Genomic DNA, 26,500 nt, shown 5'->3' on the forward strand with positions numbered 1-26,500 from the left:
TTGAGAAGTAGCTCAGAATATTAATAATGGTTCTTTTTCGACACGTTTTCTGTCGTTACATTTATTTTGCTGTACATACATATATAGATAGGATCTTCTGTCACACATCTTGTACCACTCTCTGTTCCACTTTTTATTATATTACTATTTTTTCTATATAAACATTATGTTTTAGTTCTTTTTTGTTTTCTTAAGATCCAATAACTATTAATTGAGTAATACACAAAATTTAACAAACTCAAAAAATTAAAATGCATAAAAAATGAGATTTTTTATGAATTTTCTGCTATATTTTTTAATTTTCTATTATATATTGCTTTTTTTAAGATGCTGTATTTATTTTTACTTAATTAATAGTTATTGGATCTTAAGGAAATAAAAAAGAACTAAAACATAATATTTATATAGGAGAAATAGCAATATAATAAAAAGTGGGACATAGAGTGGCACAAGGTGTGGGACAGAAGGCCCACATGTGGCGGTTTTTGGTGGGAATCGTGCCTGCATTACCACCCATAGTTAATTCAATCTTGATTGTGCCATGTCCACTCGATGCAATTTAATTTGCGGTGGCCAACTTCACTTTAACTTCGAATATGAAGTCAATTCAACTCTATTTTCATTTCAAACTCGCAAACATTATGATAAACAGTTTCCTTTCTGATCCATATTCAGATGTCATAATTTATTGAGACGTTCTTTTTTTTTTTTCATCGATACGATAGAATTCCTATAACCTAAACTAACCTATTCTAGGGGGAGGGGGAGGAGATTCGATGTGAGTAGAAACTCCATCATAGATGTGAGTAGAATTCCTTTTTTTTTATTGAGACGTCCTTGAAGTAGCTCAATCTTGATTGTTTGGATAGTGATTTTATCCCAAATAGTAATATTTTACTTGCATCATAAACACATTTTCTAACCCACCTTTTTATATTCCTAATCACCTTTTTATCTCACATACATCACATCATAAAAAGTACTACAGTAATTATTCCAAATAATATTTTAAATAATACACTATCCAAACATTTATATTTCAAATGGTTCCGCGTTTTCTTTCGTTACATTTATTTTGCTGTACATACATATATAGCTAGGGTAAAGTAAAAGAGGAAAAGCATAACAAATTTTTACTCATTTTGTGTTGTTTTGGACTAATAATACAGATTTTAAGTGAAGAATGGTTTAGATATTAAAAGTCTAGGACATCTCGAGGACAGTTTTCAAATATTATTAGGCTGTACGAAGTACAAACAAAGGGAGAGTATTTTCCAGAATTCTTCTGAAGTGCAATTTTGTTCCCTTTTTGTTTGTAAATCCATATTTTATTGATAAGAGAATAGCAACCGAAGCTTTAGCTTTGGAAAATTTGCTAACCCACATCCTATGCCTATACCTCAGAGAAACTGTACAAATGTATTATTTAGTTTGGATTGATAAATTTGATGAAAGATTTGAAATCCACTCAAATCACTACGTTTGTTTTAATTATTTAAGAAGCATTTGAATTTATAATTTATCAATTATTAAAATATATTTTAAAAACTATAATAATGTGTGATTCACAAGTCCAAATACCTCTTAAATAATCTAAACAATTAGAGTAATTTAAGATGATTTCAAATCTTTCGTCAAATCTCTTAATCCAAATGAAACTTAAGAAAATTTATTTTTTTTTATTATTTCAAATAATATTTTGCTTGCATCATAAACATTTTTCAACTCGCCTTTTTTATATTTCAATCATTTTTATCTCACATATATCATTACAAAAAGTGCTATAGTAATTATTCCAATTAATACTCTATCCAAACAAATCTAGGATTTGTTTAGGGAAAATGATCAAAAAAAAGAAGTGTTCTCCAAAAACAAGAAGTCCAATTACAATCATGCTGTGGAGTTTTCAACCCCTTTTTTGGCACCATTGAGTTGACTATATGAACGAGACAAGTTTTTTCTGTTTTTGAGTGCATGTAATGTTGGGATAAAGTGCCGAAGTATTAACGAGTATGGGAACTAATCAACAGTTAAATGGGATCCGGTAATGCTGAAACCGTTGCGGTTGAAAGGTGCTATTTTTTTAACATCCTCTAATGTGGGAAAAAGGATTGCAAATTTGCCAACTGACTGGTCAATGGAGTCAGTCATAGGCTCATAGTTAGTGGGGAAAACAAACTTGAAATTGACTGCACACCGTTAATAATCGGACTTGATGTATGACTGCCGGATTTGATGAGAAATTCCTAATTTTATGGTGAAATTTAAAATTTTTTTTACAAATGGGCTTTTTGAGTGTAGGATTCCGTCAAGTGATGTTTGCGTTTGCAGAATGCGAGCTCACTCAGGTCGCATTTCGCAGATGCGATTTATCATTGAATTTTAGACATGAAAAAACCAAAAAAAAAAAAAAAATTGCTTCAGTCCTCGCATTTGACAAAAGTGAGGTTTGAAACCTTTTAGTTTTGAATATTATAAATTCATGCTCATGCATTTCTATTTTTTTGTTTATAAATTCAAGCAAATTGTTTTTGTTTTTCTTGTGAGTGTGGGTTTTGCTTTTTATTTTGTGAAATTATGGAGAATGAATTTTTAGGTTAACATTAATTGAACACTAATATTACCTGATCCCATAATCGGATTAGTACCTGTTGTAAACCCTATTTAAATTCAACCACTTCCCATGCTATCCATGTATGTCTATTGTTGAGTAAGTTATTGAATTAGTTAATTATCATATTAGCATATGGTATAAAAATAATATTATTTTTCTTTGACAAAGATGTACAATATTATCTAGTCAATTAATAATGATAGAAGCAATGCGTATACTACATTGTACTACTTCATTGTACTACTTTATTGATAAGAGAGTTACAATTTTACTAAGTTCTGAATACTAAATATATATTAACAATAGTTGATGTAGAATTAGTTGTCCTAAGGCTTACTTCAAATATATTAAAAATCTAATTCTAACTACGAAATATTAATTGGGTTGGTGCAGAGGCCCCGTCCTGGGCCTGTACACGTGGCAGCCCAGGGAGCTCCGAGTTGGGCTTAGACCCCGGGCCCATGTGAACTGTCCCGCGGCCCTCCGCCGCTAGGGCTCCAAGGAGCTACAGAGAACAATCCCGCATAGGTCGGGATTGTTCCCCCCTCAGTGCGGGATTGAGGCTATTCTGGGCAAGTCCCGAAACGTATGGAGGTCGGACTCCTAAGCAGGTATAAATGGTAACGCACAGTGACTGCGCAAGGTACGCTCACTATTGGACAATTACTCCCGACCGTTCTACTTCCCGTGAACCTCACTCACCGGAAAACTAATTTGACCGTCGGAGTGCCCTCGGGGACAACCTCAGGGCCCCTGTTAGTTCACTCTCTTGTTTGTCTTTCAGGCTTAGGACGCGCTCTTTCCATGAGCAAGCCGAGCTCATCAGCTCAACTCGGTCCGGGGAAGTTCCGTGCTTCTTCAGTTGGCGCCGTCTGTGGGAAGGAGAAGGCACGAGCGTTTGAGTTAATGGCGAGAACGTGTTCAAAGCGAACCGTAGAGAACACCGATCTTGGAACCGGTGAGGGTTCCCGGCGAATGGAAGCATAGGGGGCCCGAGGCGCCGGGGGCTCGGCCCTTTCAGGGGAACGGAGACAGTAGATATTTCAGTTTGTAACGGAGAACCTCCCCATGCTGGAAGACATAATCCGGCAGGTGAAGGAGGGGGTGAAGCCGGGGGTGCGCAGACCTCTAAGGCGAAGGGGAAGGAGAGGGAGTCGCCTCCCATTCTCTCGGAGGACGAGTCACGGGACCAGCCCCCCAGGAGGAAACGGCCGCGGACTCCCCCTCGGCCGTGGGCCTCGGTGATCGGGGACAGTGAGAGATATTCTCGCGACCGGTCTGCTGGGGGCCGACCGAGGAATCTTTCCTCGTGGAAGCTTGCGCGGAACGAGTCTGAGCGTTCCCCCGCCCGATCTATCAAGAGCCGGCCGCGGGACCCTCCTCAGTGGCAGCCCGTCCGGGACGAGTTCGAGCAGATCCTGCGTCCGCAACTGTACGAGGACAACTACGCAGCCTCGCCCTTCATCCGAGAGATAGAGGACTACCCGTTACCTCGGAAGTTTAAAATCCCGAACATCGAACTGTACGACGGTTCAACTGACCCGGAAGACCACCTCTCGGTCTTCCTGACGCACATGCGTCTGCAAACCGCTGCGGATGCACTCCGTTGCAAGACCTTCCCCATATTTCTGAAGGGTAAGGCCCGACTCTGGTTCCAGGGCCTGGCACCGGGGTCTATCCGGAGTTTCAACGAGCTGGCCAGGCAGTTCGCCGCCCAATTCGTCTCCTCGAAAACTTATTCGAAAAACACGGCTCACCTGACGGCCATCAAGTAGAAGCCGGACGAGTCCCTAAAGAATTTCATGACCCGCTTCAACACAGAAATCTTGCAGATCAGGGACAAGGATGAAAAGGTAGTCATGGCTGCCTTCGTAAACGGGCTCAGGGTGGAAGAGCTTTTCTACAAGCTCGCCGAGAAGCCTCCCGTTAACCTGGAAGAGCTCTTGACCAAGGCGCACGCTACGGCCAATGCGGAGGAGGCAGCTCGCCTGAAGAAAGAGTCACATCGGGAGCTTGGAAATCGGAGAGGACGGATAAACCCCCCCGAGAACAGGGACGGCCCGGCCGCGAAGAATGTTTTCGACCCGCTCTCAAAGGATAAAGCCCCCTCTCAACCGCTGCTTCTAGAAAAAGGCTACACCCCTCTCACTCGGCCCAGAGCCCAGATTCTGGCCGTCATGGAGGCGGAGGGCCTAGTGGAGCAACCACCTAAGATGGGGACACCCCGGAACAAGAGGAACCAGGACCGCTACTGCGCCTTCCACCGTGACGTGGGGCACGATACGGAGGGGTGCTGGGCTCTGCGGAAGGAGATCGAAGATCTGATTCAGCGAGGTTTCCTAGGGCAGTTCGTGCGGCCAGGTCGACCCGGCCAGGGGCCAGGACGCGGGGACCGGGGGGAGGCCAAGCGTCGCGACCGCCCTGAGCGCCGTGACTTTTCCCGGGCCGACTACCCCGACCCGGACACCCAGAACCTAGCAGAGGTGATTAACACCATCGCTGGGGGCCCTACGGGGGGGGGACAGCCATGCAACCAGGAAGAACCGGTGACCTCCCCCCGAGGGGGATGATTTCCTGAAACGTCTGCTCATGGACGAGGAGATCACCTTCGAACCGAGGGACGAGATTCCCCTGGCGTCTGGTAACCACGAGACCATCGTGACAGACGTCGTGACCAATAATTATCGGGTGAAAAAAGTGTACGTCGACCTGGGGAGCGCGGTGGACATCCTGTTCTACCGGGTGTTCCAGGAGTTCGGCTTGGAGGACGGACAGCTCACTCCGGTTCGGACACCCCTGGTGGGCTTTACCGGACCGCCCATCACTCCGGAGGGGATGATCACCCTGATGGTTACGGTAGGGCGGGCGCCCAAGTGCCGGACCATCCCCGTCAATTTCGTGGTGGTCAAGCAACCATCCCCGTACAACGTGTTCTTGGGACGGCCCGCCCTGAACGCCCTCCGAGCTATCTCGTCGTCTCTCCATCTCAGTGTCAAATTCTCCACCCCGGGAGGAATAGCTGAGGTGCATGGAGATCCAGAGGTGGCCCGAGCTTGCTACCTGACCGTGCTCCAGGGACATGAGCAGGTGGTCGTCCAGACGACCAATTTGGAGCCTTATATCCCAGGGGAGGAGTCCCAGCAATTGGGCACCCAGGACGAGGTTGAGGAATTCCCGCTGAGAAAGGACAGGCCTGACTAGGTCCTCCGCGTCGGTGCGTCGCTACCCCCCAAAGAGAAGAATGACTTGAAGGCTCTACTAAGGGAGTACGCCCAGGTCTTTGCGTGGACAGTAGAGGACATGCCTGGGATTCCGATTGACCTGGCCGTCCACCACCTCAACATAGATCCCCGCTTCAAGCCAGTGAAGCAGAAGAAGAGGAACTTCACTCCAGAGAGGAAAGAAGTGATCAGGAAGGAGGTCGGTAAGCTGCTGAAATCCAAAATCATCCTGGAGGTCTACTACCCGACCTGCCTAGCCAACCCTGTCCTGGTGAAGAAGGAGGACCAGTCCTGGAGAATGTGCGTGGACTTTACAGATCTAAATAAAGCCTGCCCGAAGGACTGCTTCCCCTTGCCGAGGATTGACAGGTTAGTAGATGCTACTGTTGGTTTTGACGTTTTGTGTTTCCTGGATGCTTTCAAGGGATACCACCAGATAGAGATGGTCGAGGAGTATCGGTAAAAGACTTCATCACCGAGGAAGGAACTTACTGCTACCGGACCATGCCGTTTGGACTAAAGAACGCCGGAGCTACCTACCAACGTCTGGTCAACAAGCTGTTCCAGAATCAGATCGGCAGGAGTATGGAGGTCTATGTGGACGATATGATCATCAAGAGCCGAACGGATCAGCAGCTCGTTCCCGACCTGAGGAAAATCTTGAACATTCTGCGGGAAAGCCGGATGCGGCTGAACCCAAAAACGTGTACTTTCGGGGTTAGGTCGGGAAAGTTCCTGGGCTTCCTGGTCTTCCGGGAAGGGATCCGGGCCAATCCGGACAAGCTCCAGGCTATCATGGACATGGTCCCCCCAAAGAGCGTCAAGGAGGTCCAACGGCTCGCGGGGAGGATGGCCGCCCTGAATAGATTTCTCTCACGCTCCGCGGTGAGGAGGTTACCCTTCTTCCGGATCCTGAAAGCGCCAAAGGACTTTCAATGGACAGAGAAATACCAGAAAGCCTTCATCGACCTGAAAGCATACTTGACTGAGTTGCCTGCTTTGACTGCCCCGGAGCAGGGGGAGACCCTGTTCCTATACCTGTCTGCTTGCAACGAGGCCGTTTCGGTTTTGGTGCGGGAGGACAAGGGGGCTCAAAGACCGATATACTACGTTAGCCGAGCCTTACAAGGGCCGGAGACGCGGTACACGCCGGCGGAAAAGTTGGTTCTCGCTTTGGTGCACGCTGCCCGGAAGCTCTGACCTTACTTCCAGGCCCACAGCATCACTGTCCTGACGGACCAATCCTTGCGGTAGATACGCACGAAACCTGAAATCTCGGGCAGAATGACCAAATGGGCCGTCGAGCTGGCCGAGCACGACATCGGCTACCAGCCTCGCACCTCTATCAAAGCCCAGGCCCTGGCAGACTTCCTCACCAAGGGAACCAGTTTACCCGTTTCTGAGCCGATCTCTATGCTCGAGGCGGCGCGGCCGGAAGAGCCGTGGGTACTATTTGTTGACGGGGCTTTAAGTAAGGAAGGAAGCGGAGCTGGCCTGCTACTCACCTCGCCCATCGGGGAGGAACTGACTTACGAACTTAGGTTTGACTTCCCGGCATCCAACAATGAGGCTGAGTACAAGACCTTATTGACAGGATTGCGGATAGCCCACCAGATGGGTATAACCGCGATCAGGGTACGGAGTGACTCTCAACTTGTAGTTTACCAAGTCCGCGGGGAGTACGAGGCCAAGGAGGACGTCATGAAGAAGTATTTGGCCAAAGTGCAGGAGGCGATAAAACTGTTCGACATCTTCAAGGTTGAGCGGGTACCAAGGTCACAGAACAAGCGGGCGGACGCCCTATCAAAGCTGGCGTCCTCCTCGTTCGCCCATCTGAGCAAGGAAGTTTTGGTGGAGGTGGTCAAACAAAAAAGCATTGACCCGGTACGGGTCTTGGCCATAGACAGCCCGGCCACTTGGATGACTCCTCTAGTGGACTTCCTCAACTCGGGTGTCCTCCCCAAGGATAAAACCGAGGCTCGCCGACTCCAGCTCCGAGCTGCTAAATACGCCTACCCTGGGAACACCCTCTACCGGAGGTCATATTTGTCTCCCTGGCTAAAGTGCGAAACCCCCGAGGAGGGTGACTATGTCCTACGAGAAGTGCACGAAGGCCTGTGTGCGGCACACGTAGGGTCCCGAGTGTTGGCCTTCGGTGTTTCCGGATGCCGCAGTCCTTGTTCAGAAATGCCGTGTTTGCCAGGTGCACGCCCCGCTGCACCATCGACCCACTCGGGAGATGGTCCCCATCCATAGTCCTTGGTCCTTTGCCCAGTAGGGGATTGACCTCCTGGGTCCCTTCCCCCGAGCTCCTGGAAGGTACGAACAACTCGTGGTGGCCATCGACTATTTCACAAAATGGATAGAGGCCGAACCCCTGGCCGCAATCTCCGGAAGGGCGATTTAGAAGTTTTTCTGGAAAAAACATAGTCTGCCGCTTCGGGATTCCGCATGTCTTGATATCCGATAATGGGCGACAATTTGCTGAAAATCCCTTCAAAAGTTGGTGCGTTGAGCTCGGGATCAGCCAACACTTCACCTCGGTCGGGCACCCTCAGGCCAACGGTCAGGTGGAGAATGTTAACCGAACCATTCTGCAGGGCTAAAGACTAGGTTGGAACTAGCCCAGTCTAACTGGCTAGATGAACTCCCTAGCATCCTCTGGGCTTACCGCACTACGCCAAGGACGGCCACTCATGAGACCCCGTTTTCCCTGACCTACGGGGCGGAGGCGGTGGTGCCGCGGAGGTCGGTCTCCCCTCGCCTCGGACACAGAACTTCGTGGCGTCAGCCAACGAAGAAGAACTGAGGTGCAACTTGGACAAATTGGAGGCTAAGCGTGAGGAAGCAACGATACGGATGGCTAAGTATAAAAGCCAACTCGCCCGCTATCATAATGCGAGGGCGAGGAATAGGCAGTACCAACCGGATGACCTCGTCCTGAGGAAAAATTCGGTCAGTCGAGCTCATAGCTCCAACAAGCTTGACCCAAACTGGGAGGGGCCATAGAAGGTCTTAGAGACAAGCCGGACTGGGTACTGTAAGCTTGCGAGATTAGACGGAGCAGAGGTACCCCGTACTTGGCACTTCTCAAATTTACGGTTGTTCGTAGGATAGGCTAGTTCAGGGTATTTTACTGTATTTTTTGGAATTCTCGTACAAGTTCATCATTGAATAAATGTTGGCTTTCCAAGTTTTAAGTCCCTTCTCATTTTTATTAAACTTCTCACTTCTGCACTAGCACACTCAGATAATCCTGAGTGTCCTAGTGGGAGGCTCGGGGGTGATATGACCGAGATAATGAATTGGCGGAGATAATGAACTGACTGCCTTTAAAGTTGGGGTTCGACCCAAGAGGTCGGCATGATTATCTTCAGGATTTTGACGCTCGACCCGGGAGGTCGGCGGCAAGGGGACAAATCGGAATAACGAATCGACGGAAAACCCTCAAAGTCTGAGAATTGATGCTCGACCCAAGAGGTCGGCAGGGCATAAACCCTTAGAATCTGACGTTCGGCCCAAGAGGTCGGCAGAACTGCCTTTAAAATCCTGCCGCTCGACCCAGGAGGTCGGCGCAGCTCAAAAACCTCAGGGCTCGATACTCGACCCAAGAGGCCGGCACGCCGCTTCAGTAGATCAGGTTTGACGTTTGACCCAAGAGGTCGACGTAGCTTGAAACCTAGAGGTTCTCTGTTCGGCCCAGGAGGTCGGCGGGTCACTCCGATTATTTGGAATTCGACTGCCAAATCAGCCTGATGGTTTGATGGTTTGGTGTCCCTGACAACTTAGTTGTTAGCTTAAAGGGCGATAGATGTTCGACCCAAGAGGTCGACACGCGACCTTGGTGGATCTATTTGATGCTCTACCTGGGAGGTCGGTGTTCCTTTTCGGTCACTAGAGTTCACCGTTAACAGGGAATTGGAAGACAAATCAGATAGCTTCATTCAAACTTCATCTCATATATACATTCAGGCCCTATCTATTACAAAGCCTACCGAGCTATGCAAGGAAAGGAAAACCTAACTATGCCTTCCTCTTATTGACGACCTGCTTGAGGTGGGAGCTGAAGGTACACCTTAAGCATGTTGAGAGGAGGGGGGAGAAGGCTGTTAAAAAGGATCTGTGGAGATCATGAATTGCGGGGCAGGGTCACATCCTTATAAGAGGATGGAAAGGGTTTCTGGAGTGACCGCTGCCCTAAGCCACTGGCTCCTTCCCGGAAGCCCTGCCAGGAGTCTCCTCCTCCTCCAGGGGAAGCTCCGCCAGCTCGGTCCCCACATCGCTCCTGCCCACCAGGTCCTTCAGGGCATGCCCTTTGCAGTACTCATCGAAAAGCCAGTCCAGCTTCTCCTCGGCTGCGGGGTTGTAGTCTTTGAAGTCAGCCAAGTTGAAGCCAGGTGGATTGAGGCTCTTCACCAGGTTCAGGGCCCGCGTGGCGTCGACCTGGAAGATGGGCTGGTTGAGGAGGGCCACGTCCTGGGCAAATCGTTCGGAGGAGATGAAATCCAGAATAGCCTTCTTGCGCTCCCGGCTGACGGTGTCGGAGAGTTGAATGGCGTGGTTTTCCCTCAACTTCGCCACGCCCTTCTTCACCTGGTCCAGTTCGGATCGGGTGGCGGCGAACTGGACTTGGGCCTCCTCCAGCCCCTTCTCGGCCTTGCCCAGTTTGGCCTTAAGGGAGCCTGCCTCCTTAAGGGCCTGGGAAAGCTTCTGCTCGGCTTCCCGACTCTTCTTTTGTAATTTCTCCAAGTCGGGAGACAGTTCGAAGAAGCGGGTCACCATGGCTGCACCGGCGGCATGGGCATAGGGAGAGGAAAGTAAACATTAGCACTTCGTCAAGGGAAAGAACAGAAACCCAAGGGGCGTAAGCGAAAAAGGGGCTTACTTAGGCCTGGGCGGTGCAGTACACGTTCTGGAGCTCGGACGGGGTGGCCAGTTCCATCCACTTTCTGTCACGTGGAAGGACTGATCCCGCAACCCACTCGCGAGCCACCTCGGGGAACTGGACTCGGTCATTGAGGGAGAGCTTCTAGGACAGGCAGAAGCGACGGGGGTCGTGCATGGTGGGGGCCTGTCCCGGCTTCACGGGGGCCACGTGGCGGAAGTGCCACAAGCTCGGAGGAGCGCTCTCCCGCGCGCGCTCCTCCGCAGAGCCAACCCCCAAGTGGACAGGGCCCCCCGACGTCAGCTGGAGAGGGCGCTGTGCTGAGACCTGAGTCGGCTTCTTGCCGGGTTAGGGAAGGCTCGTCCTCTCGATCCCTCTTCTGTCCCGTCGCCTTCTTTTTCCCGGCGACCTGGTTGGAGGGGGACTGAGACTGGGAGGCCTTCTTCTGGGGGGCCGAGCTGCCCCCAGGTGTCGCAGAGGCCTCCGGGGCCTTCTTCGCCGTCTCCGTCTGCGTGGTAGGGTCGGCCTGCTCAGTTGGCGCGCCCAGTAGCCTTGAGAGCTTCCTCACTGCAGCAAAACACCGCAAGGTCAGTAAAAAAGGTTAGTAACAGAAGGGAAGATGAAGCAACAGATAACAAAGGAACATGTGCAGTATTACAGGTCTCTTGGTCGGCGGGGGAGAATGCCACTTCTCAAGGGGACTCGGACAACGACCCCAACAGCCCGGCCGCGAAAATCTGCTCGGTGGAGAATTTGGCTGCGTACAGCTTCACCGCAGAGCCCAGCAGCTGGCCGAAGGCCTCAGGGTCCAGGTCCTCTGGACAGGGGTCGTCCCCGACCCCCCCAACTTTCCACGCATTGGGATGAAAGTGGGTGATTTTAACGAAAAAGAAGTCCCCTTTCCAGTTTTTTACGGAAGAGGGGACCCCGTAGAAAAGATTTTGGGTGCCTTTCCCGCCGCGATTGCTGGCGGACCGGCGGGAGAATTAGTACCACCTAGGGAGAGAGGCCTTGAGGGCGTAGGAAGCACGGAAGAGAGAGAGAGAGTAGGGGATGAAGCAGATTTGACAGTAGATCAGGAATCCGATGATGATCCTGATCGAGTTAGGGTGGACTTGGGCGATCCTGAGCCCCCAGTAGCTCAGGATCTCGGCCAGGAACGGAGGAATGGGAAGTCGGAGCCCCGCGACCAGTTGCTCTTTGTAAATGGCTACAAAGCCCGGGGGAGGTCGGCAGGCTCGATCGGCGGGTCCGGCGGCTCGAAGGCCGGAGGGATGGAGAATGACGCGGCCAGCTCGGCCACCGCCCCGGGTAAGAGGGTGACCTTCTCCCAGTCGGGGTGACCGTAGTTGAACTCATAATCGTCCCCCTGCTCGGCAGCAGGGGTCCCCTCAGAGGAGTCCTTGTCCTCCCCAGCTTCCCCCTGGGTTCCGCCGGGGGAGTCATGTGGAGACTTGGGGGAGGGAATATGATGAGATTGAAGATGAATTAATAAAAAGAGAGTTGTCTCCTTTTATGGAGTTCCTTGATGGAACTTGAGTTTTTCTTGAACTGTATCAATTATTTAGCTTGGATACTTGTGGTGTTCAAGGCAAAATGATTACATCATCTTGTTCTTTCAAGCCAATAGCCAATCCACTATGTTTCTAGAGACGGGTTCTTTTTAGGTCTAGCAAAGTAGTTATTGTTCCTTAACCAATAATCAATCCACTAGGTTTCTAGAGACGGGTTCTCTTTAGGTCTAGCAAGGTGGTTATTGTTCCATAACCTGATCAAGATAGATCCTTCCGCTGCCTGATCGACTTGGTTCTTCAAGACAGGTTCTTGCCAATTTCGGGACGGTACTGTTCATGACTGTAGTAGTACTGTTCATCCGATTTTTTTTTTTTTTTTACCTTTGTTTGTTTCTTGATACTTTGAAAACCCTAAAAAAATCATCCTCTTGAATCTTGAAGTGCAGCTACCTTATTTTCTTGAATTGGCAGGTTAGAAAAACAAAAAAAGGGAAGAAAGAAGGAAAAAAAAAAAAGGCAGCATTGCCTTGAATGGTTTCCAAATCTTGATTGATATCTTGATTGATTGCCAAATCTTGATTGATTTTCAAATATTGGTTGACTTCCAAATTCTAGCAAAGTACAATTGGGTGAAGATATTCTTGACAAATGGAGCGTGTGCAATGGTCCGTGTTCATAATCAAGTTGAGTTGGCGATATGATTCTTGGATTGCATTTATCAAGACATTCTCCGAGTTACTCCTTTGTAAGCAAGCACTCGATTTTAGGACAAATCGTCTTTCAAGAGGAGGGGAATGATGAGATTGAAGATGAATTAATAAAAAGAGAGTTGTCTCCTTTCCTTGATGGAACTTGAGTTTCTTCTTGAACTGTATCAAGTATTTAGCTTGGATACTTGTGGTGTTCAAGGCAAGATGATTACATCATCTTGTTCTTTCAAGCCAATAGCCAATCCACTAGGTTTCTAGAGACGGGTTCTTTTTAGGTCTAGCAAGGTAGTTATTGTTCCTTAACCAATAACCAATCCACTAGGTTTCTAGAGACGGGTTCTCTTTAGGTCTAGCAAGGTAGTTATTGTTCCATAACCTGATCAAGATAGATCCTTCCACTGCCTGATCGACTTGGTTCTTCAAGACAGGTTCTTGCTGGGTCGAGTTCGTATCAGGATAGAAGTGGCTTGCTGCTCGATGAGGGCATCGAGCTCGGCCACCTCCTCCAGGAGTCGGGCAGAAGGAGAATGGACGGATGGAGAGCTCATGATGTCAATGGGCTCTAACAAGTTAGGAAGGAGGAAACTGGGATTGGAAGCAGAGGAAGAAGAAAGAGGAGGAGGAGAAGATGAAGAGGAAGACGGGGACGAAGACGAGGAGGAAATGAAGATTCTGGGGGCTATACGGCGGATAAGAATATGGGATGCGGTGGAAGTGACGCCGGAATGATCAGACATAAAATGCAGAAGGTGGCTAAAGGAGAAGAGGAAATGTGAAAGAGGAGGGGAAAGAACTTACTGATGATCGAAGTGAAAAAAGGATGGAGAATTCGCCGGAATCTGGGTGCTGGAAGCCGGAAGCCTTGTTGCTGGAAAATTGAAAATGCACGAAGGAAGGGAAAATGACGAATAGAGCCTGAGAGAGTTTGGGAGTCCCTATTTATAGGGGAAAGAATGGGGGGAAACGGTTGCTTGAATTTGAACCGCCCCATGTGAACGCATTTAAGAGCGGTACGGAGACCAAGGGGATGCGACAACTGAAGGGACGCGGACGCCACTTCCCAATAACAGCACTGTACCGGAGGTGACCGCGGCAGAGCAGTGCAACGATGGGCTCCCACGTGACAAGGGAATAGATTAGGTCTGTCTGGAAGCCCTACCTAATCTAGGGAGCTAGTGCAGAGGCCCCGTCCTGGGCCTGTACACGTGGCAGCCCAGGGAGCTCCGAGCTGGGCTTAGACCCCGGGCCCATGTGAACTGTCCCGCGGCCCTTCGCCGCTAGGGCTCCAAGGGGCTTCAGAGAACAATCCCGCATAGGTCGGGATTGTTCCCCCCTCAGTGCGGGATTGGGGCTATTCTGGGCAAGTCCCGAAACGTACGGAGGTCGGACTCCTAAGCAGGTATAAATGGTAACGCACAGTGACTGCGCAAGGTACGCTCACTATTGGGACAATTACTCCCGACCGTTCTACTTCCCGTGAACCTCACTCACCGGAAAACTAACTTGACCGTCGGAGTGCCCTCGGGGACAACCTCAGGGCCCCTGTTAGTTCACTCTCTTGTTTGTCTTTCAGGCTTAGGGCGCGCTCTTTCCTTCAGCAAGCCGAGCTCATCAGCTCAACTCGGTCCGGAAAAGTTCCGTGCTTCTTCAGTTGGTATTTAGTATTGTTTAGATTAGTGACATTAGGGATCGTACAAGTCAATAGATTATACTCTTATATGACAATTAAGCACCATTAATGCTAAAAAGATTAGCTAGAGTATGTTGAGTAGGTGTTTAAGAGAGAGCTATCCAATATTATTTAGCTTTATCATTAAAGCATGCAACTGTAACATGTGCCGAGGATCATGAAAGGCTGCACCCAGGTGCTATTGCCCATCCTATCAAATGTACAATTTCCACCAGTTTTACCAATCTACTAAAGCAAGCAGTGCATCTTGAGCTTTTAAAGGCGTTGTCTAGGCTCATATCTAAACAAGATATTATTAATTCTTCACTATAGATGCTTGATTTAGATATCTCATCATGAATACCATTGAAATAACTTTACAACATTGATGTACACGAAACAACAAAGCCTTGATCAATCTTCTGATTTGCGTGCTCCCGCGTGAATGGTCCAGCGGTAGCACCTCTCACCGGTGACCAATAGGTCCCAAGTTCGAGTTTCTACTCTGCTGGATTCCTCCGCCCACATATCGTGCTTGGATCGGGTTGGGGCGCCTGGCTGGGCCGCAGGGGATTAGTCGGGCCCTGTAAGGATTGACTCGGACACCCCTGTGTAGACAAAAAAAAAAATCTTCTAATTTGCGCGGAGAAAGATTTCAGGTTTGCCCAGAAATACTCAGTTATTAAAGTTTGATTAGTGATGCACTACATTGATCCATAAAGTTACATAAACCATATTATAATTTTGGTATTGACACAAGGGAAACTAGTTTGTGGTACAAGGATGGGTATTTAGTAAACTAAATGCACCATAAAAACTAATAAATGGATAAATGGTACGGTAATGTTGCCCAAAAACTCTTTAAAACTTAAGGGCTTGTTTGGGATAAAGCGCCGAAGTATTAACGAGTATAGGAACTAATCAACAGTTAAATGGGATCCCGCAATGCTGAAACCGTTGCGGTTGAAAGGTGCTTATTTTTTTAACATCCTCTAATGTGGAAAAAATGATTGCAACTTTGTCAACTGAATGGAGTCAGTCATAGGCTCATGGTTAGTGGGGAAAACAAACTTGAAATTGACTGCACACCGTTAATAATCGGACTTGATACACCCTTCGTCCCACTTTGATAGTGCTGGTTTTTTTTTTTCACACAGTTCAAGAAAAAGTAATTAACTTTGTTGGAACAATCAATTTAGGTAGTTAGTTTCCTAAAATACCCTTACATTAAATAAAGTTGGCTTTTCATATATCAATATGTTTTGGAAAATCTAAATGCATTAAATGGGTAGGTTATATTCAATACTAACAATCTATATTAAATAAGGTAGTTTATAGTAATAACAACTTATATTAAATAAGGGTATTTTAGAAAAATTAAAAAAACAACTACATTTTTCAATTGAAAAGTGGACTACAATTTAGAACAGACGAAAAAGGAAAACAGGACTATCAAAGTGGGACGGAGGAAGTATATGACTGCCGGATTTGATACTTCCTAGGAGATTTAAACTTCAAAAGAGTCTTGGAATCAATAAAAACTATGGTTAATAAGAGAAGAAGCACAGATTTCATGCATATAATTCTGTCAATGAGCTGATTAATTGGGCTTCTATTTTTTCTTTGTACTTTTAGTTCTTCAATGCTGCAGGGAACTCGGTCGAGGTGTCACCTGATATTCAAATGGCAATGACTAGAGGTGATCGAGAGTGGGTAGATAATAGATCAGAGATTGCAGATGTGGGAACCAGCTATGCAGGTTCTGATGATGTAGAGGATGATGCAGCTCATGCAGCATTGCCATCACAAGATGAATCTGATGCTCACATTTCACCCTGTTGGAGGTGCAATCGTTCCTGAAACTTTTGAGGAGCAGATGATGCTGGCTATGGCTGTTTCACTGGCTGAGGCTCGAAATAGATCAAGTCCACCAGGTGTTGCATGGCAATAGCCTTAAAAGAGTCCTAAGGATTGGTTCTCGGTTCCTGTGTCTCTTGTGACCCGCCTGCCTCTTCTCACGAGAAGTATTTCTCCTGTCTCTTCTTTTTTTTTTCTCGATATACAGTGTAAGCAGGAAAAAAGGAAAAATGATTCTAGAGAATGAATGAATGATCCTAGTATCAGTCTTTTTAGATTGAGATCCTTAATCTTCATAAGAAGTGATGTCCAAGAGATCGAGTAAACGGGGGCATGTAAAGGTGGTTCCCAGAGTTGATTAGCTTCATTGTTGTATATTCGCCACAATGTCTTGGTACATGTGATCTGATTTGTTGCTCTTGATATATATATATATAGACAATTTAAATTACGAGGTCTGGAAGTTGGTTTGGAAAATCAGTTTTAAATCTAGTTTGATAGACACTTCGAATAACCATGCATCTCGCAACTCGTGAACATCTATAAAACCCAAGAAACAAGTTTTTATATTCATTGGTGAAATAAATCTTGAAGACCTGAGATTTCCAATCTCAAACGATAGGAGTATGTTTTTGTATTGGTGTGTTGGACCTGGACTTGGAGTATGATTTGCGAGATCAACATGTAAATGAAAAGCATGGTGCAGCAAAGAAGTCGACTTGAGTTTAATTCATTAGGTCATATTTTGCTTGAAATATTATCAGTTGAAAAAATTGAAACAGAGTGAGTAGGGATGTTGCAGACTCCAGAGGAGTGGCGAGCAGATTTGGTAAGCCAGAGGATGTTTTAGAAGGAAAAATAAAGAGGAAGAATGAATACGGGACTCTGACAATTTCGATCTATTATAGGTTTAGCCCTTCTGTATATCATGTGTAGAGGTGTCAAAATAGGTTACTTGGGCGGGTTTGGGTTGGGTAAAATGGGTAATGGGTATAAGTGAGTCAACTCATTTATACCCATTTAATTAGATGGGTATAAATGGGTAAGTCAAAAAATGAATTGGGTAACCCAATTACCCATTTATAACCCATTTATTTTAACTTTTTGTAAACTCATTTAAATTCATTTTTGCAAACTAAGTTATCAATTTATACCACTCTTTGTACCCATCATTAGTTTTAAATATTTATTTATAATGTTCAATAAACTTAATTACCAATTTTTTTTCATTTATACTCTATGTCACAAAATTACCTATTATTTAATAATTGAATAATAAGAATATAAAAATTTGAACTAAGTACTATAAAAATTAATATAAAAACTTAATCCAAAAATTTTGAACTCCTAACATTTTTTTCATATATAAATTTAAAATTTCATTTTAGAAAGATAAGAAAATAGGCTAAAATTTATCATAAATTAATGAGCAAGTTAACAAACTAAGATAAAATAAAATAATAAGATAAAACCAACAAAAAAATAATAATAATAATAATAATAATGAAACAAAAGTAGTTAACATCATGACAAAATGAAAAATTTGAAAAAAAAAATGGGTGGGGGAAAAGAAGAGACTTGGGGGAAAGAGAATTCTAAATGGGTTAATTGAATTTGATGGGTTACCCAATAATACCCATTTATTAAATGGGTATTATTGGGTAACCCATTTATACCCATATACAAATATTTAAGATACCCATACCCATCTATTCATAGACGGGTATGAGTAAATTTAATTAAGTGGGTTGATTTGCCACCTCTAATCATGTGGTATATTATATAGATGTGTATGGTAATTTACGCGATGGTTCAAGAAAAAAAAATGTTAAGTAACCTTATTTGTACTGTCATTTTATTTTCAAAAAGTTTTTATATTTTTATATATATTTTTTCGACAACGATAACAATTGTATAACTTATTTTATCCTAATCTACAGGGGAAGGGGAGTCTAAAGAGGCTTTGTATTCGGGGCTAGCAGACAGGCAGACCTGACTAGACTAAAGGGTGTTTTGGCACTACCCTTGAATTTTTTTTTGCTGCAGGTGAGATTTGAATCCCTACCTATTGCCCAAGGAGGGACTTAAATTCCTCTCCGGTGGCTAAAAAAAAAGTTTTTATACAAAAAAAGCTTTTATGTTTGCTCTAAACAAATTTTCTAATCACATTTTACCTTACACTTGTTACATTATTATGGTACATTTTTCCGTAAAAACTCTAAAAAATAGCAATCCAAATGGGCTAAGTTGTATTATATGTATCACATACATCATATGGTATATTCTTAATATAAGAAAAGTGACGTTGAGTACACAATTTCTCAATGTTTGCTAATAATATGTGGTTATTGCCTTATTGGGTCTAATGGACCATCAGACAATTTCCAAAACACGGGCTTTATCGCATATATATTAAGGGCTGATTTTGAGCAGGTCCAGATCAATGTATCCTTGGGCTTGGACAATCCAACAATAACCGAATCTCAAAGTCCAACAATGACCGTAACTATGGCCCACTGGTAACAGTAGAATGGTAAACGTGCTGGAAAGAGTTAGATGCTCCACTGTTCTTACCATTAGGCTTCTGTGCTTCGTGTTTGGAAGCCCTTTTCGAATCATTTAATATGATCTTGATGATCAACTACTTTTTTGTCCCAGAACCAATCGGTGGGCCTTTGATGCTAACATCTTTTATATCGGCAGCCATCATACCTTACAAAAAAATCTTTCGTACAACATAAAATTAATGGAAATGTTGGATTTGCAGCAATAATGTGAAAATCTAGACTCGGGAGAATAGATATTATCTTCAGTTGGTTCATTGAATTGGGGCAAGCAAAGATTAGGATTTTAATTTAGGTTCAAAAGAAAAAAAATAATGAAAGAGGCAGATAACGAGAGTCATTATCGAGATTACCATCATCTTTTTTATCCATTTGTAGCATTCAATTGTGTGTAATCCTACATAGAAGAATGTAGTTTTGGTACATCAAAATGCCCGGGAAAGAGTGACACTTCTAGTAAAAACTCATCTTGGTGAGAGGGGATCCCCTCAAGGAAAAGTTGAAATTTAAAAAAAATTAGAGATTCTACTTTTAGTTCTTCCTCTTTTTTTTTATTTCTTTCTGCTTCTTAAATCTCACTCCTCTATTTAAAAATAATAATAATAAATAAGACAGAGAGAGGGAGAAAAAGGTTATCGCTCTCGAGCACTCAATATCATACTAAGATAATTTAATTAAGTTCAAATGTTCTATTAATTACTATAGATTTCATAGAGTATCATACTTCACTTTTTAGACAAAAGAGGATATTAATAACCAGAAGTAGTAATAGTTATCTTGCGGAACTCCTAATAACAGTCCCTAGCTGGCTTTAAAAGAATCCCACGTCAGGTTTCAAAAAAATAAAAAAAAAAGAATCCAATGTCATATTTGCAGAAAATAAAAATAAAATAGGAGTGTAGCCAGGAAGACTGATGTTCTAGTACCAATCAAGTTGCACATTGAAATGTCAAAAAGTGAACTGGGGCAAAAATACAGGTATAGAGGTCCACATAGTTAATGGGATGGTTGAATGATTGATTTAATTAGTCAAATCACGCCTTACTTTTTGTGGTGGGAATCGTGCCTTCAATACTGCGCATAGATCTTCAATCTTGATTGTACCATGTCCACCCGATGCAGTTTAATCTGTGGTGGCCAACCTCACTTGACTTTGAATGAAAAGTCTATTCAATTTCAATTTCATTTTCAATTTCATTTCGTTAGGGTAAATTATCTAGATGGCCATCAAATTTTTAAAATCATTAAATTTTGATTATTAAATTATTAAAAATTTAATTTTGATTACTGAACTATTTAAAATTTAGATTTTAGGTCATTTCGTTAGATTTAATCGTTAAACACGACAGATCTAAGTGCTCACACAAATCACGAGACTAAAGAAAGGGGAATAGTTAATGATTAAATCTGACGAAATGGTTTGAAATCTAAATTTTAAATAATTTATTGGTCAAAACCAGACTTTTAATAGTTTAGGGATAAAAAATCAAAGATGTCAAAAGTTTTGTGACTATCGGATAATTTGCTCCAAACATTATGATAAGCAGTTCCCTTTCCTGTCCTTGGAGTAAGATGTCAGAATTTATTAAGATGTCCTTGGAGTAGCTCAAAATATTAATAATGGTACTTTTATGGCACGTTGTTCTTTCGTTACATTTATTTTGCTGTACATTCGTATATTGGTAGGGAAAATAAAAAGAGGAAATGCATAACAAATTTTTACTCATTTTGTGTTGTTTTGAACTTAATTATAACACAGATTTTAGGAGAAGAATGGTTTAGATATTAAAAGTCTAGGACATCTCGAGGACAGTTTTCCAATACTATTATTGGGCTGTACGAACAAAGGGAGAGTATTTTCCACCGTTCTTCTGAAGCGCAATTTGTTTCCCTTTTTGATTTTATGTCCATATTTTATTGATAAGCTATAGCTTTGGAAAATTCCCTAATGCACACCCTATGCCTATACCTCAGAGAAACTGTACAAATGTATTACTGTATTTAGTTTGGACTGAGGAATTTGATGAAAGATTTAAAAAAATTCATCGAATCGCTGTTGTTGTTTAAATTATTTAAAAATCATTTGAATGTATAATAAATCAATTATCAAAATACATTTTAAACACTATAATAATTTGTGATTCACAAGTTCAAATGCATCTTAAATAGTTTAAACAATTAGAGAAATCTTTCATGAAATCTCTCAATCCAAATGAAGAGTAAGAGAGTTTGTTTGTTTTTTCTCATTATTTGAAAAAAAAATTAGAATTTGTTTAGGGAAAATCATAAAAAAAAGTGTTCTGAAATATAAGAAATCCAATTACAATCATGCTATGGAGTTTTCAATCCCTTTTCTGGCGCCATTGAGTCGACTATATGAACGAGACAAGTTTTTTTCTGTTTTAAGTGCATGTAATGTTGGGATAAAGCGCCGAAGTATTAACGAGTATGGGACATAATCAACAGTTACATGGGATCCCGTAAAGCTGAAACCATTGCGCTTGAAAGATGCATATTTTTTTAACCCCCCCCTAGTAGATTTAAACTTCAGCAGAGTCTTGGAATCAATAAATACTATGGTTAATAAGAGAAGAAACAAAAAGATTTCATGCATATAATTCGGTCACTGACCTGATTAATTGAGCATTTTTTCTTTGTACTTTTAGTTCTTTCCGATAACTGAACAACGTTGGTTGGTTCAAAACAAAAGCTAATATTCAGTTCTTGACAGTCATCTTCCACATGCATTTGAAGCGGTCATAGACTACAAATATAGAATCATCCAATTAATGCTACTGCTACAAATCTTTATGCTAATGCTCAAGGTCTGACTGATGAAGTTTCCTCAACCTTAGCCAACTTTAATTCTCAAACTGGGAAGTGGTAGCTTCTACGAAAGGAAAAAGCTCAGATTCTTTGATAAAGAAAGTGAAATGGGCAGATAATTAAGAGAAATACAAGAAGACATGCGGCCTTCAATGCTACACCTACAAAGGAGCAATCTAGTTAAGAATAATTCGCTGCAATTTTTGTAGCAAAATTAGAAATTGTTCACGTATAAGATCTGGTCCGATTTTAGACACCTTTCTCATGAAAAAGTAGGATAGATAGAGAATATGAATGTCTGATTTCATTTAATTTATGATTTATGTTGCTAATTATTCAAGATTTTGAAATATATATATATGTGTGTGCGTGTGTGTATCTATACATATGTATACATACATATATGTGTGTACTTATGTATGTATGGTGGAATTCAACAAATATTAAGATTGAAATATTTGAAATGAAGTCAATGTTGTGCAAATTTTATTCTAATCTAACATCTAAATATTGATTATATATAAAAACTTAAAAAATAAACAAATATTTCATTATGACTTGTATAACACATCATAATTTTTTTCCTAACTATTTTGAGTGGAAGGGTATTCTGATAAATTTAAGAAAAAAGTACTTTTATTCATGGTGTACCTGTATCATTAACATTGATGAAAGTTTATATAAAAGTTGCCCTACAAAAAATAAAAACCTGTTAGACTAAAAATCAAATTACAAGCCAAAGTCCTATCAAACTAAAAAATCAAATGACATGGCACGACAACTTGTAGATTATATGTTGTTGTTAAGATTTAAATCTAAAAATTTAACTAATTTCCAATATATTCCGAGTAGAAATCACTTTCATTTTGGACATTGTTTGGATACTCTAGGAAAGGGGGTATTGCCATGACGCAGCCAAATACGGTACTAGGCTACTACTGCTAGGTCTCTGCCTCAATGTCAACAACCGACCCAATTGATGCCTCCCCAATAGTATGGATCCCACCATTCCATGCCCCCTATGTAAACAGCCATTATAAAAATGCAACAAGACATAGGGCCCTGGATGCAACACAACAGCCAGCGTACAAAAGAGCAAATTAACAATGGTACTATATATTCACGCTTAAGATGAATTCGATTTTTAATTGCCAACCTTCTCGTGAATAGAAAATCGTATAACCCTAAAAACCCAACAATTTATAAACCTTAAAGCTTGGTTTCATTAATCAACCAGTTAGATATGATAGGTTTTCACCTTAATCTGATCAAGCTACCAAGCTCAAGTCCACTATATAAAGCATAGGTTGAGGCAGCACAGCATGCACAATACACACGGCATAACTTTCTCAATATCTAGGTCATGGCTTCTCTGACCATGCCAACTCTCTCCTCCAACCTTGCCTATTCCTCCTCTATAGCACATTTCATCTCACTTGCAAAACCCACTCACCCAAATCGCAAAACAGGCCCAAAACTTACATGCAATTCCACAAAAGGTGACCAAAACTCCAGTGATCATGACACTGCAGGCTCCAAAAATGGAGAAACTTCTTTACTGAAGCTTGATAGAAGAAATGTGCTACTTGGCATTGGAGGAGGGCTCTATGGTGCCTCCACTTTTGGTGGCAATCCATCAGCCTTTGCAGCACCACTATCTCCAACATTCACAGCCTGTCACGATGCCACTGACCCCGACTGCAAAGAAATCGACTGTTGTCCACCCTCGGCCACGGCCGCGGATATCCCTGATTTTGTTCCTACTGCTCCTTCTGTCATCGCCACTAGACCTCCGGCGCAACTAGTCGACTCGACTTATTTGAAAAAGTACAAGACGGCCATAGAGAAAATGAGGAATCTAAGTTCGGATGATCCACGTAGTTTCACTGCACAAGCAAATGTGCATTGTGCATATTGTAACGGTGGATACTATCAAGATGGCTATGCAGATTCTAAACTTCTATTGGATGTTCACAACTCATGGCTCTTCTTTCCCTTTCACAGATGGTACTTGTATTTCTTCGAGAAGATATGCCAAAACATGGTCGATGACGATACTTTTGCACTTCCCTTTTGGAACTGGGATAATCCACCTGGGATGTTTCTGCCAGCCATTTTCAAAGACTCCTCATCCTCACTCTATGATAGCTTACGCAATCCCTCTCACCTAAATACAGTTCTTGATCTGTCCTATGAAGGCACTGATTCAACGGATAGTACCATAACAGTGATAAGAAACAATCTCTACCTCATGTACAAGCAAATGGTTACTCAGTCCACAACTCCATTGAGTTTCTTCGGAAAAGCGTTTCGTGCTGGTGAAACATCTGATCCAGGAGAGGGTTCAATTGAAACTAGTCCTCATACGAATGTGCACCGTTGGACCGGCGACCCTAATGAATCTCATGGCGAGAACATGGGCTCCTTCTACTCAGCGGGAAGAGACCCAGTCTTTTATAGTCATCATGCCAACGTTGATAGAATGTGGTCTCTTTGGAACTCTTTAGGAGGCCAGAACTTCACTGATTCAGACTGGTTAAACTCCAGTTTCTATTTCTACAACGAACAGGCAAAGCCTGTAAAGGTTTACGTGAAAGACTGTTTGGACACCTCAGTTCTTGGATACACTTATCAAACTGTGGATATCCCCTGGCTGAATAGTAAGCCAAGCCCGCGTAGGACGGCTATCGCATTACCAACAGCTCCTACTCCAAGTCAAGTGTTTCCAACGACCCTGGAGAAAGCTATAACTGTTCTGGTGAAAAGGCCAAAGAAGAAGAGGACCAAGAAGGAGAAGCAGAGGGCAGAGGAAGTTCTGGAGATATCTGGGATCCAGTACAATATTGGAGAGTTTGTCAAGTTTGATGTGTACATCAATGAAGATACTCCGGACGAGAGCGGGCCGGAGAAGACTGAGCTTGTGGGGAGCTTCATCAACGTGCCTCATGGACATTCCATGATTTCTACTACTACTAAGAGTTTTGCTATATCTGAAGTTTTGCAGGAATTGGGAGCTGATGAGTTTGAGAGCATCTTGGTTACTTTGGTCCCCAAGAGTAGCACTGTTACCATCTCCGGAGTCAAGATCAAGTTTGATAACACCAAGGTGTCTGCATGAGATTTTAAAAAAAAAATTTAATGGTGTGCTTCATATATGTGTGTCTTGCATGCTGTTTTTTGTTTCAGATGTTGTGATTTCTGTGTCCTCCCTCAACCAATTAGGGCCTTGAATCTACCTTTATTTCCTTTTGATATGGTTCGGAAAGCTATCTTATCTTACCGGATCATGCATGAGGAGTACTGTGATGTGTCTACCTAAATAAACCTGCATGGGGATTGTGAATTGTGATATACCTGTCTAAATAAACCCCGAAAGGCAGTGAGGGAAAGAAAAGAAGAATGCAGTATTTGCACCCTTCTTTTTTCTGTTGTTAAATACTATGTGAACCTGTTTCATGATGTGAGATTACATTGGGTTAGTAGAGGCTTTGATTTGATTTAAAACGGTTTTCTTTGAGAATCTATTGCGTATTTACGATGTTAATTAATAGGGTTTACACGTCTTGAACATTCTTTTTGTCTGCCCAATCAATTATTTAATTACAAATGCGGCTGTTTTTAAGTTCATGTTAGGATTTGTGGAATGACAAATTGATAATCCCAGGCGAAAAGGCTACTTCTAATCTTGGAGGTCATGTTGCTATTCCAAAGATTGAGGTTACGAGAAAATAAATTAAGGAGGTTGGGAGGTGCAATAGATTAAATGCTTGCACAACCAACACAAGTACCTCGGCAACATTTATTAGCTAATGATTGACCATACATTTTCACAACTCTGTGATATCATATCGGCTTTCCTACATTCACCAGTTGCAGCTCAACTAAGAATCAAGCCAAAAAAGAAGCGTGTTTTGGATCTTAAAATATCATTTCTCATCATTGTAGAATTTAATTTCTTTAGATTCCTTCAACCAAAAAAACAAAAGAAGAAGAAGAAGAAGAAGAAAGCTATGATTACTTTCCCAGAAAGGCGTTCAAGATGACTTATTTTGCTCTTTCAGCAAGAAACAATCACGACTTGTCGTACTAACCATCAGGGTAATTCTTAAATTCTTAAAAAGGAGTACTTTTTAATGAATTATTGCGTTGTATCATTAGTTTTAATGATTTGTACCATTACTACTAGAATCTATAGAAGATCTAAATTTGGAATGGAAAGCCCGGATACCGATTGGGTTGAGCCCCCCCGCATTGGGTGTGTTTGGATAGGTTTTATTTGTAAAAAAATTTATTTGTTTGCATCACAAATATGTTTTTCAATACATTTTTTTTTTACTTTTTTGATCACCTTCTAATGTTACATACATCATTTCAAGAAAAAAAAATGCTACAATAATTATTTTAAATAATATTTCAAATAATATTTTATTCAAATTCGCACAGCTCCGTATGGATTATGTATTTTTTGGGATATTTTTCAAAAAATTTTCTGTAGTGGTGGATATGCAAAATTTTACTATAGATGGTTAGATATTTTTGGAAGTGTTTTTGGGAGTGTTTCCGAGAATGTATTTTCAGGTATTTTTAGAATTTAAATTTTTTTGACGTATGTTTCAAAAATTAAACACTATCACCCACCA

At 42.9% G+C, this 26,500-nt stretch overlaps 2 protein-coding genes across 2 annotated transcripts; both read left to right on the plus strand.

Annotated features, from left to right (window-relative positions):
* The first annotated feature begins 4,416 nt into the window (after positions 1–4,416).
* LOC113771880 lies at positions 4,417–5,184 on the plus strand. Its single transcript, XM_027316428.1, has one exon. It carries the CDS (start codon positions 4,417–4,419, stop codon positions 5,182–5,184), a length of 768 nt encoding a protein of 255 aa, XP_027172229.1.
* Positions 5,185–23,065: 17,881 nt separating this feature from the next.
* LOC113772067 (polyphenol oxidase I, chloroplastic-like) lies at positions 23,066–25,296 on the plus strand. The gene has a single exon (XM_027316604.1). The coding sequence runs from the start codon at positions 23,224–23,226 to the stop codon at positions 24,976–24,978; it is 1,755 nt and encodes a 584-aa protein (XP_027172405.1). The 5' UTR covers positions 23,066–23,223; the 3' UTR covers positions 24,979–25,296.
* The last annotated feature ends 1,204 nt before the right edge of the window (positions 25,297–26,500 follow it).

This window comes from Coffea eugenioides, chromosome 5, assembly GCF_003713205.1.
Source record: "Coffea eugenioides isolate CCC68of chromosome 5, Ceug_1.0, whole genome shotgun sequence".
In the NCBI taxonomy this organism is placed as follows: Eukaryota; Viridiplantae; Streptophyta; class Magnoliopsida; order Gentianales; family Rubiaceae; genus Coffea; species Coffea eugenioides.

Coding starts and splice junctions, on each gene's coding strand:
- LOC113771880 (XM_027316428.1), top strand. CDS start 4,417: ATGACCCGCTTCAACACAGAAATCTTGCAGATCAGGGACAAGGATGAA.
- LOC113772067 (XM_027316604.1), top strand. CDS start 23,224: ATGGCTTCTCTGACCATGCCAACTCTCTCCTCCAACCTTGCCTATTCC.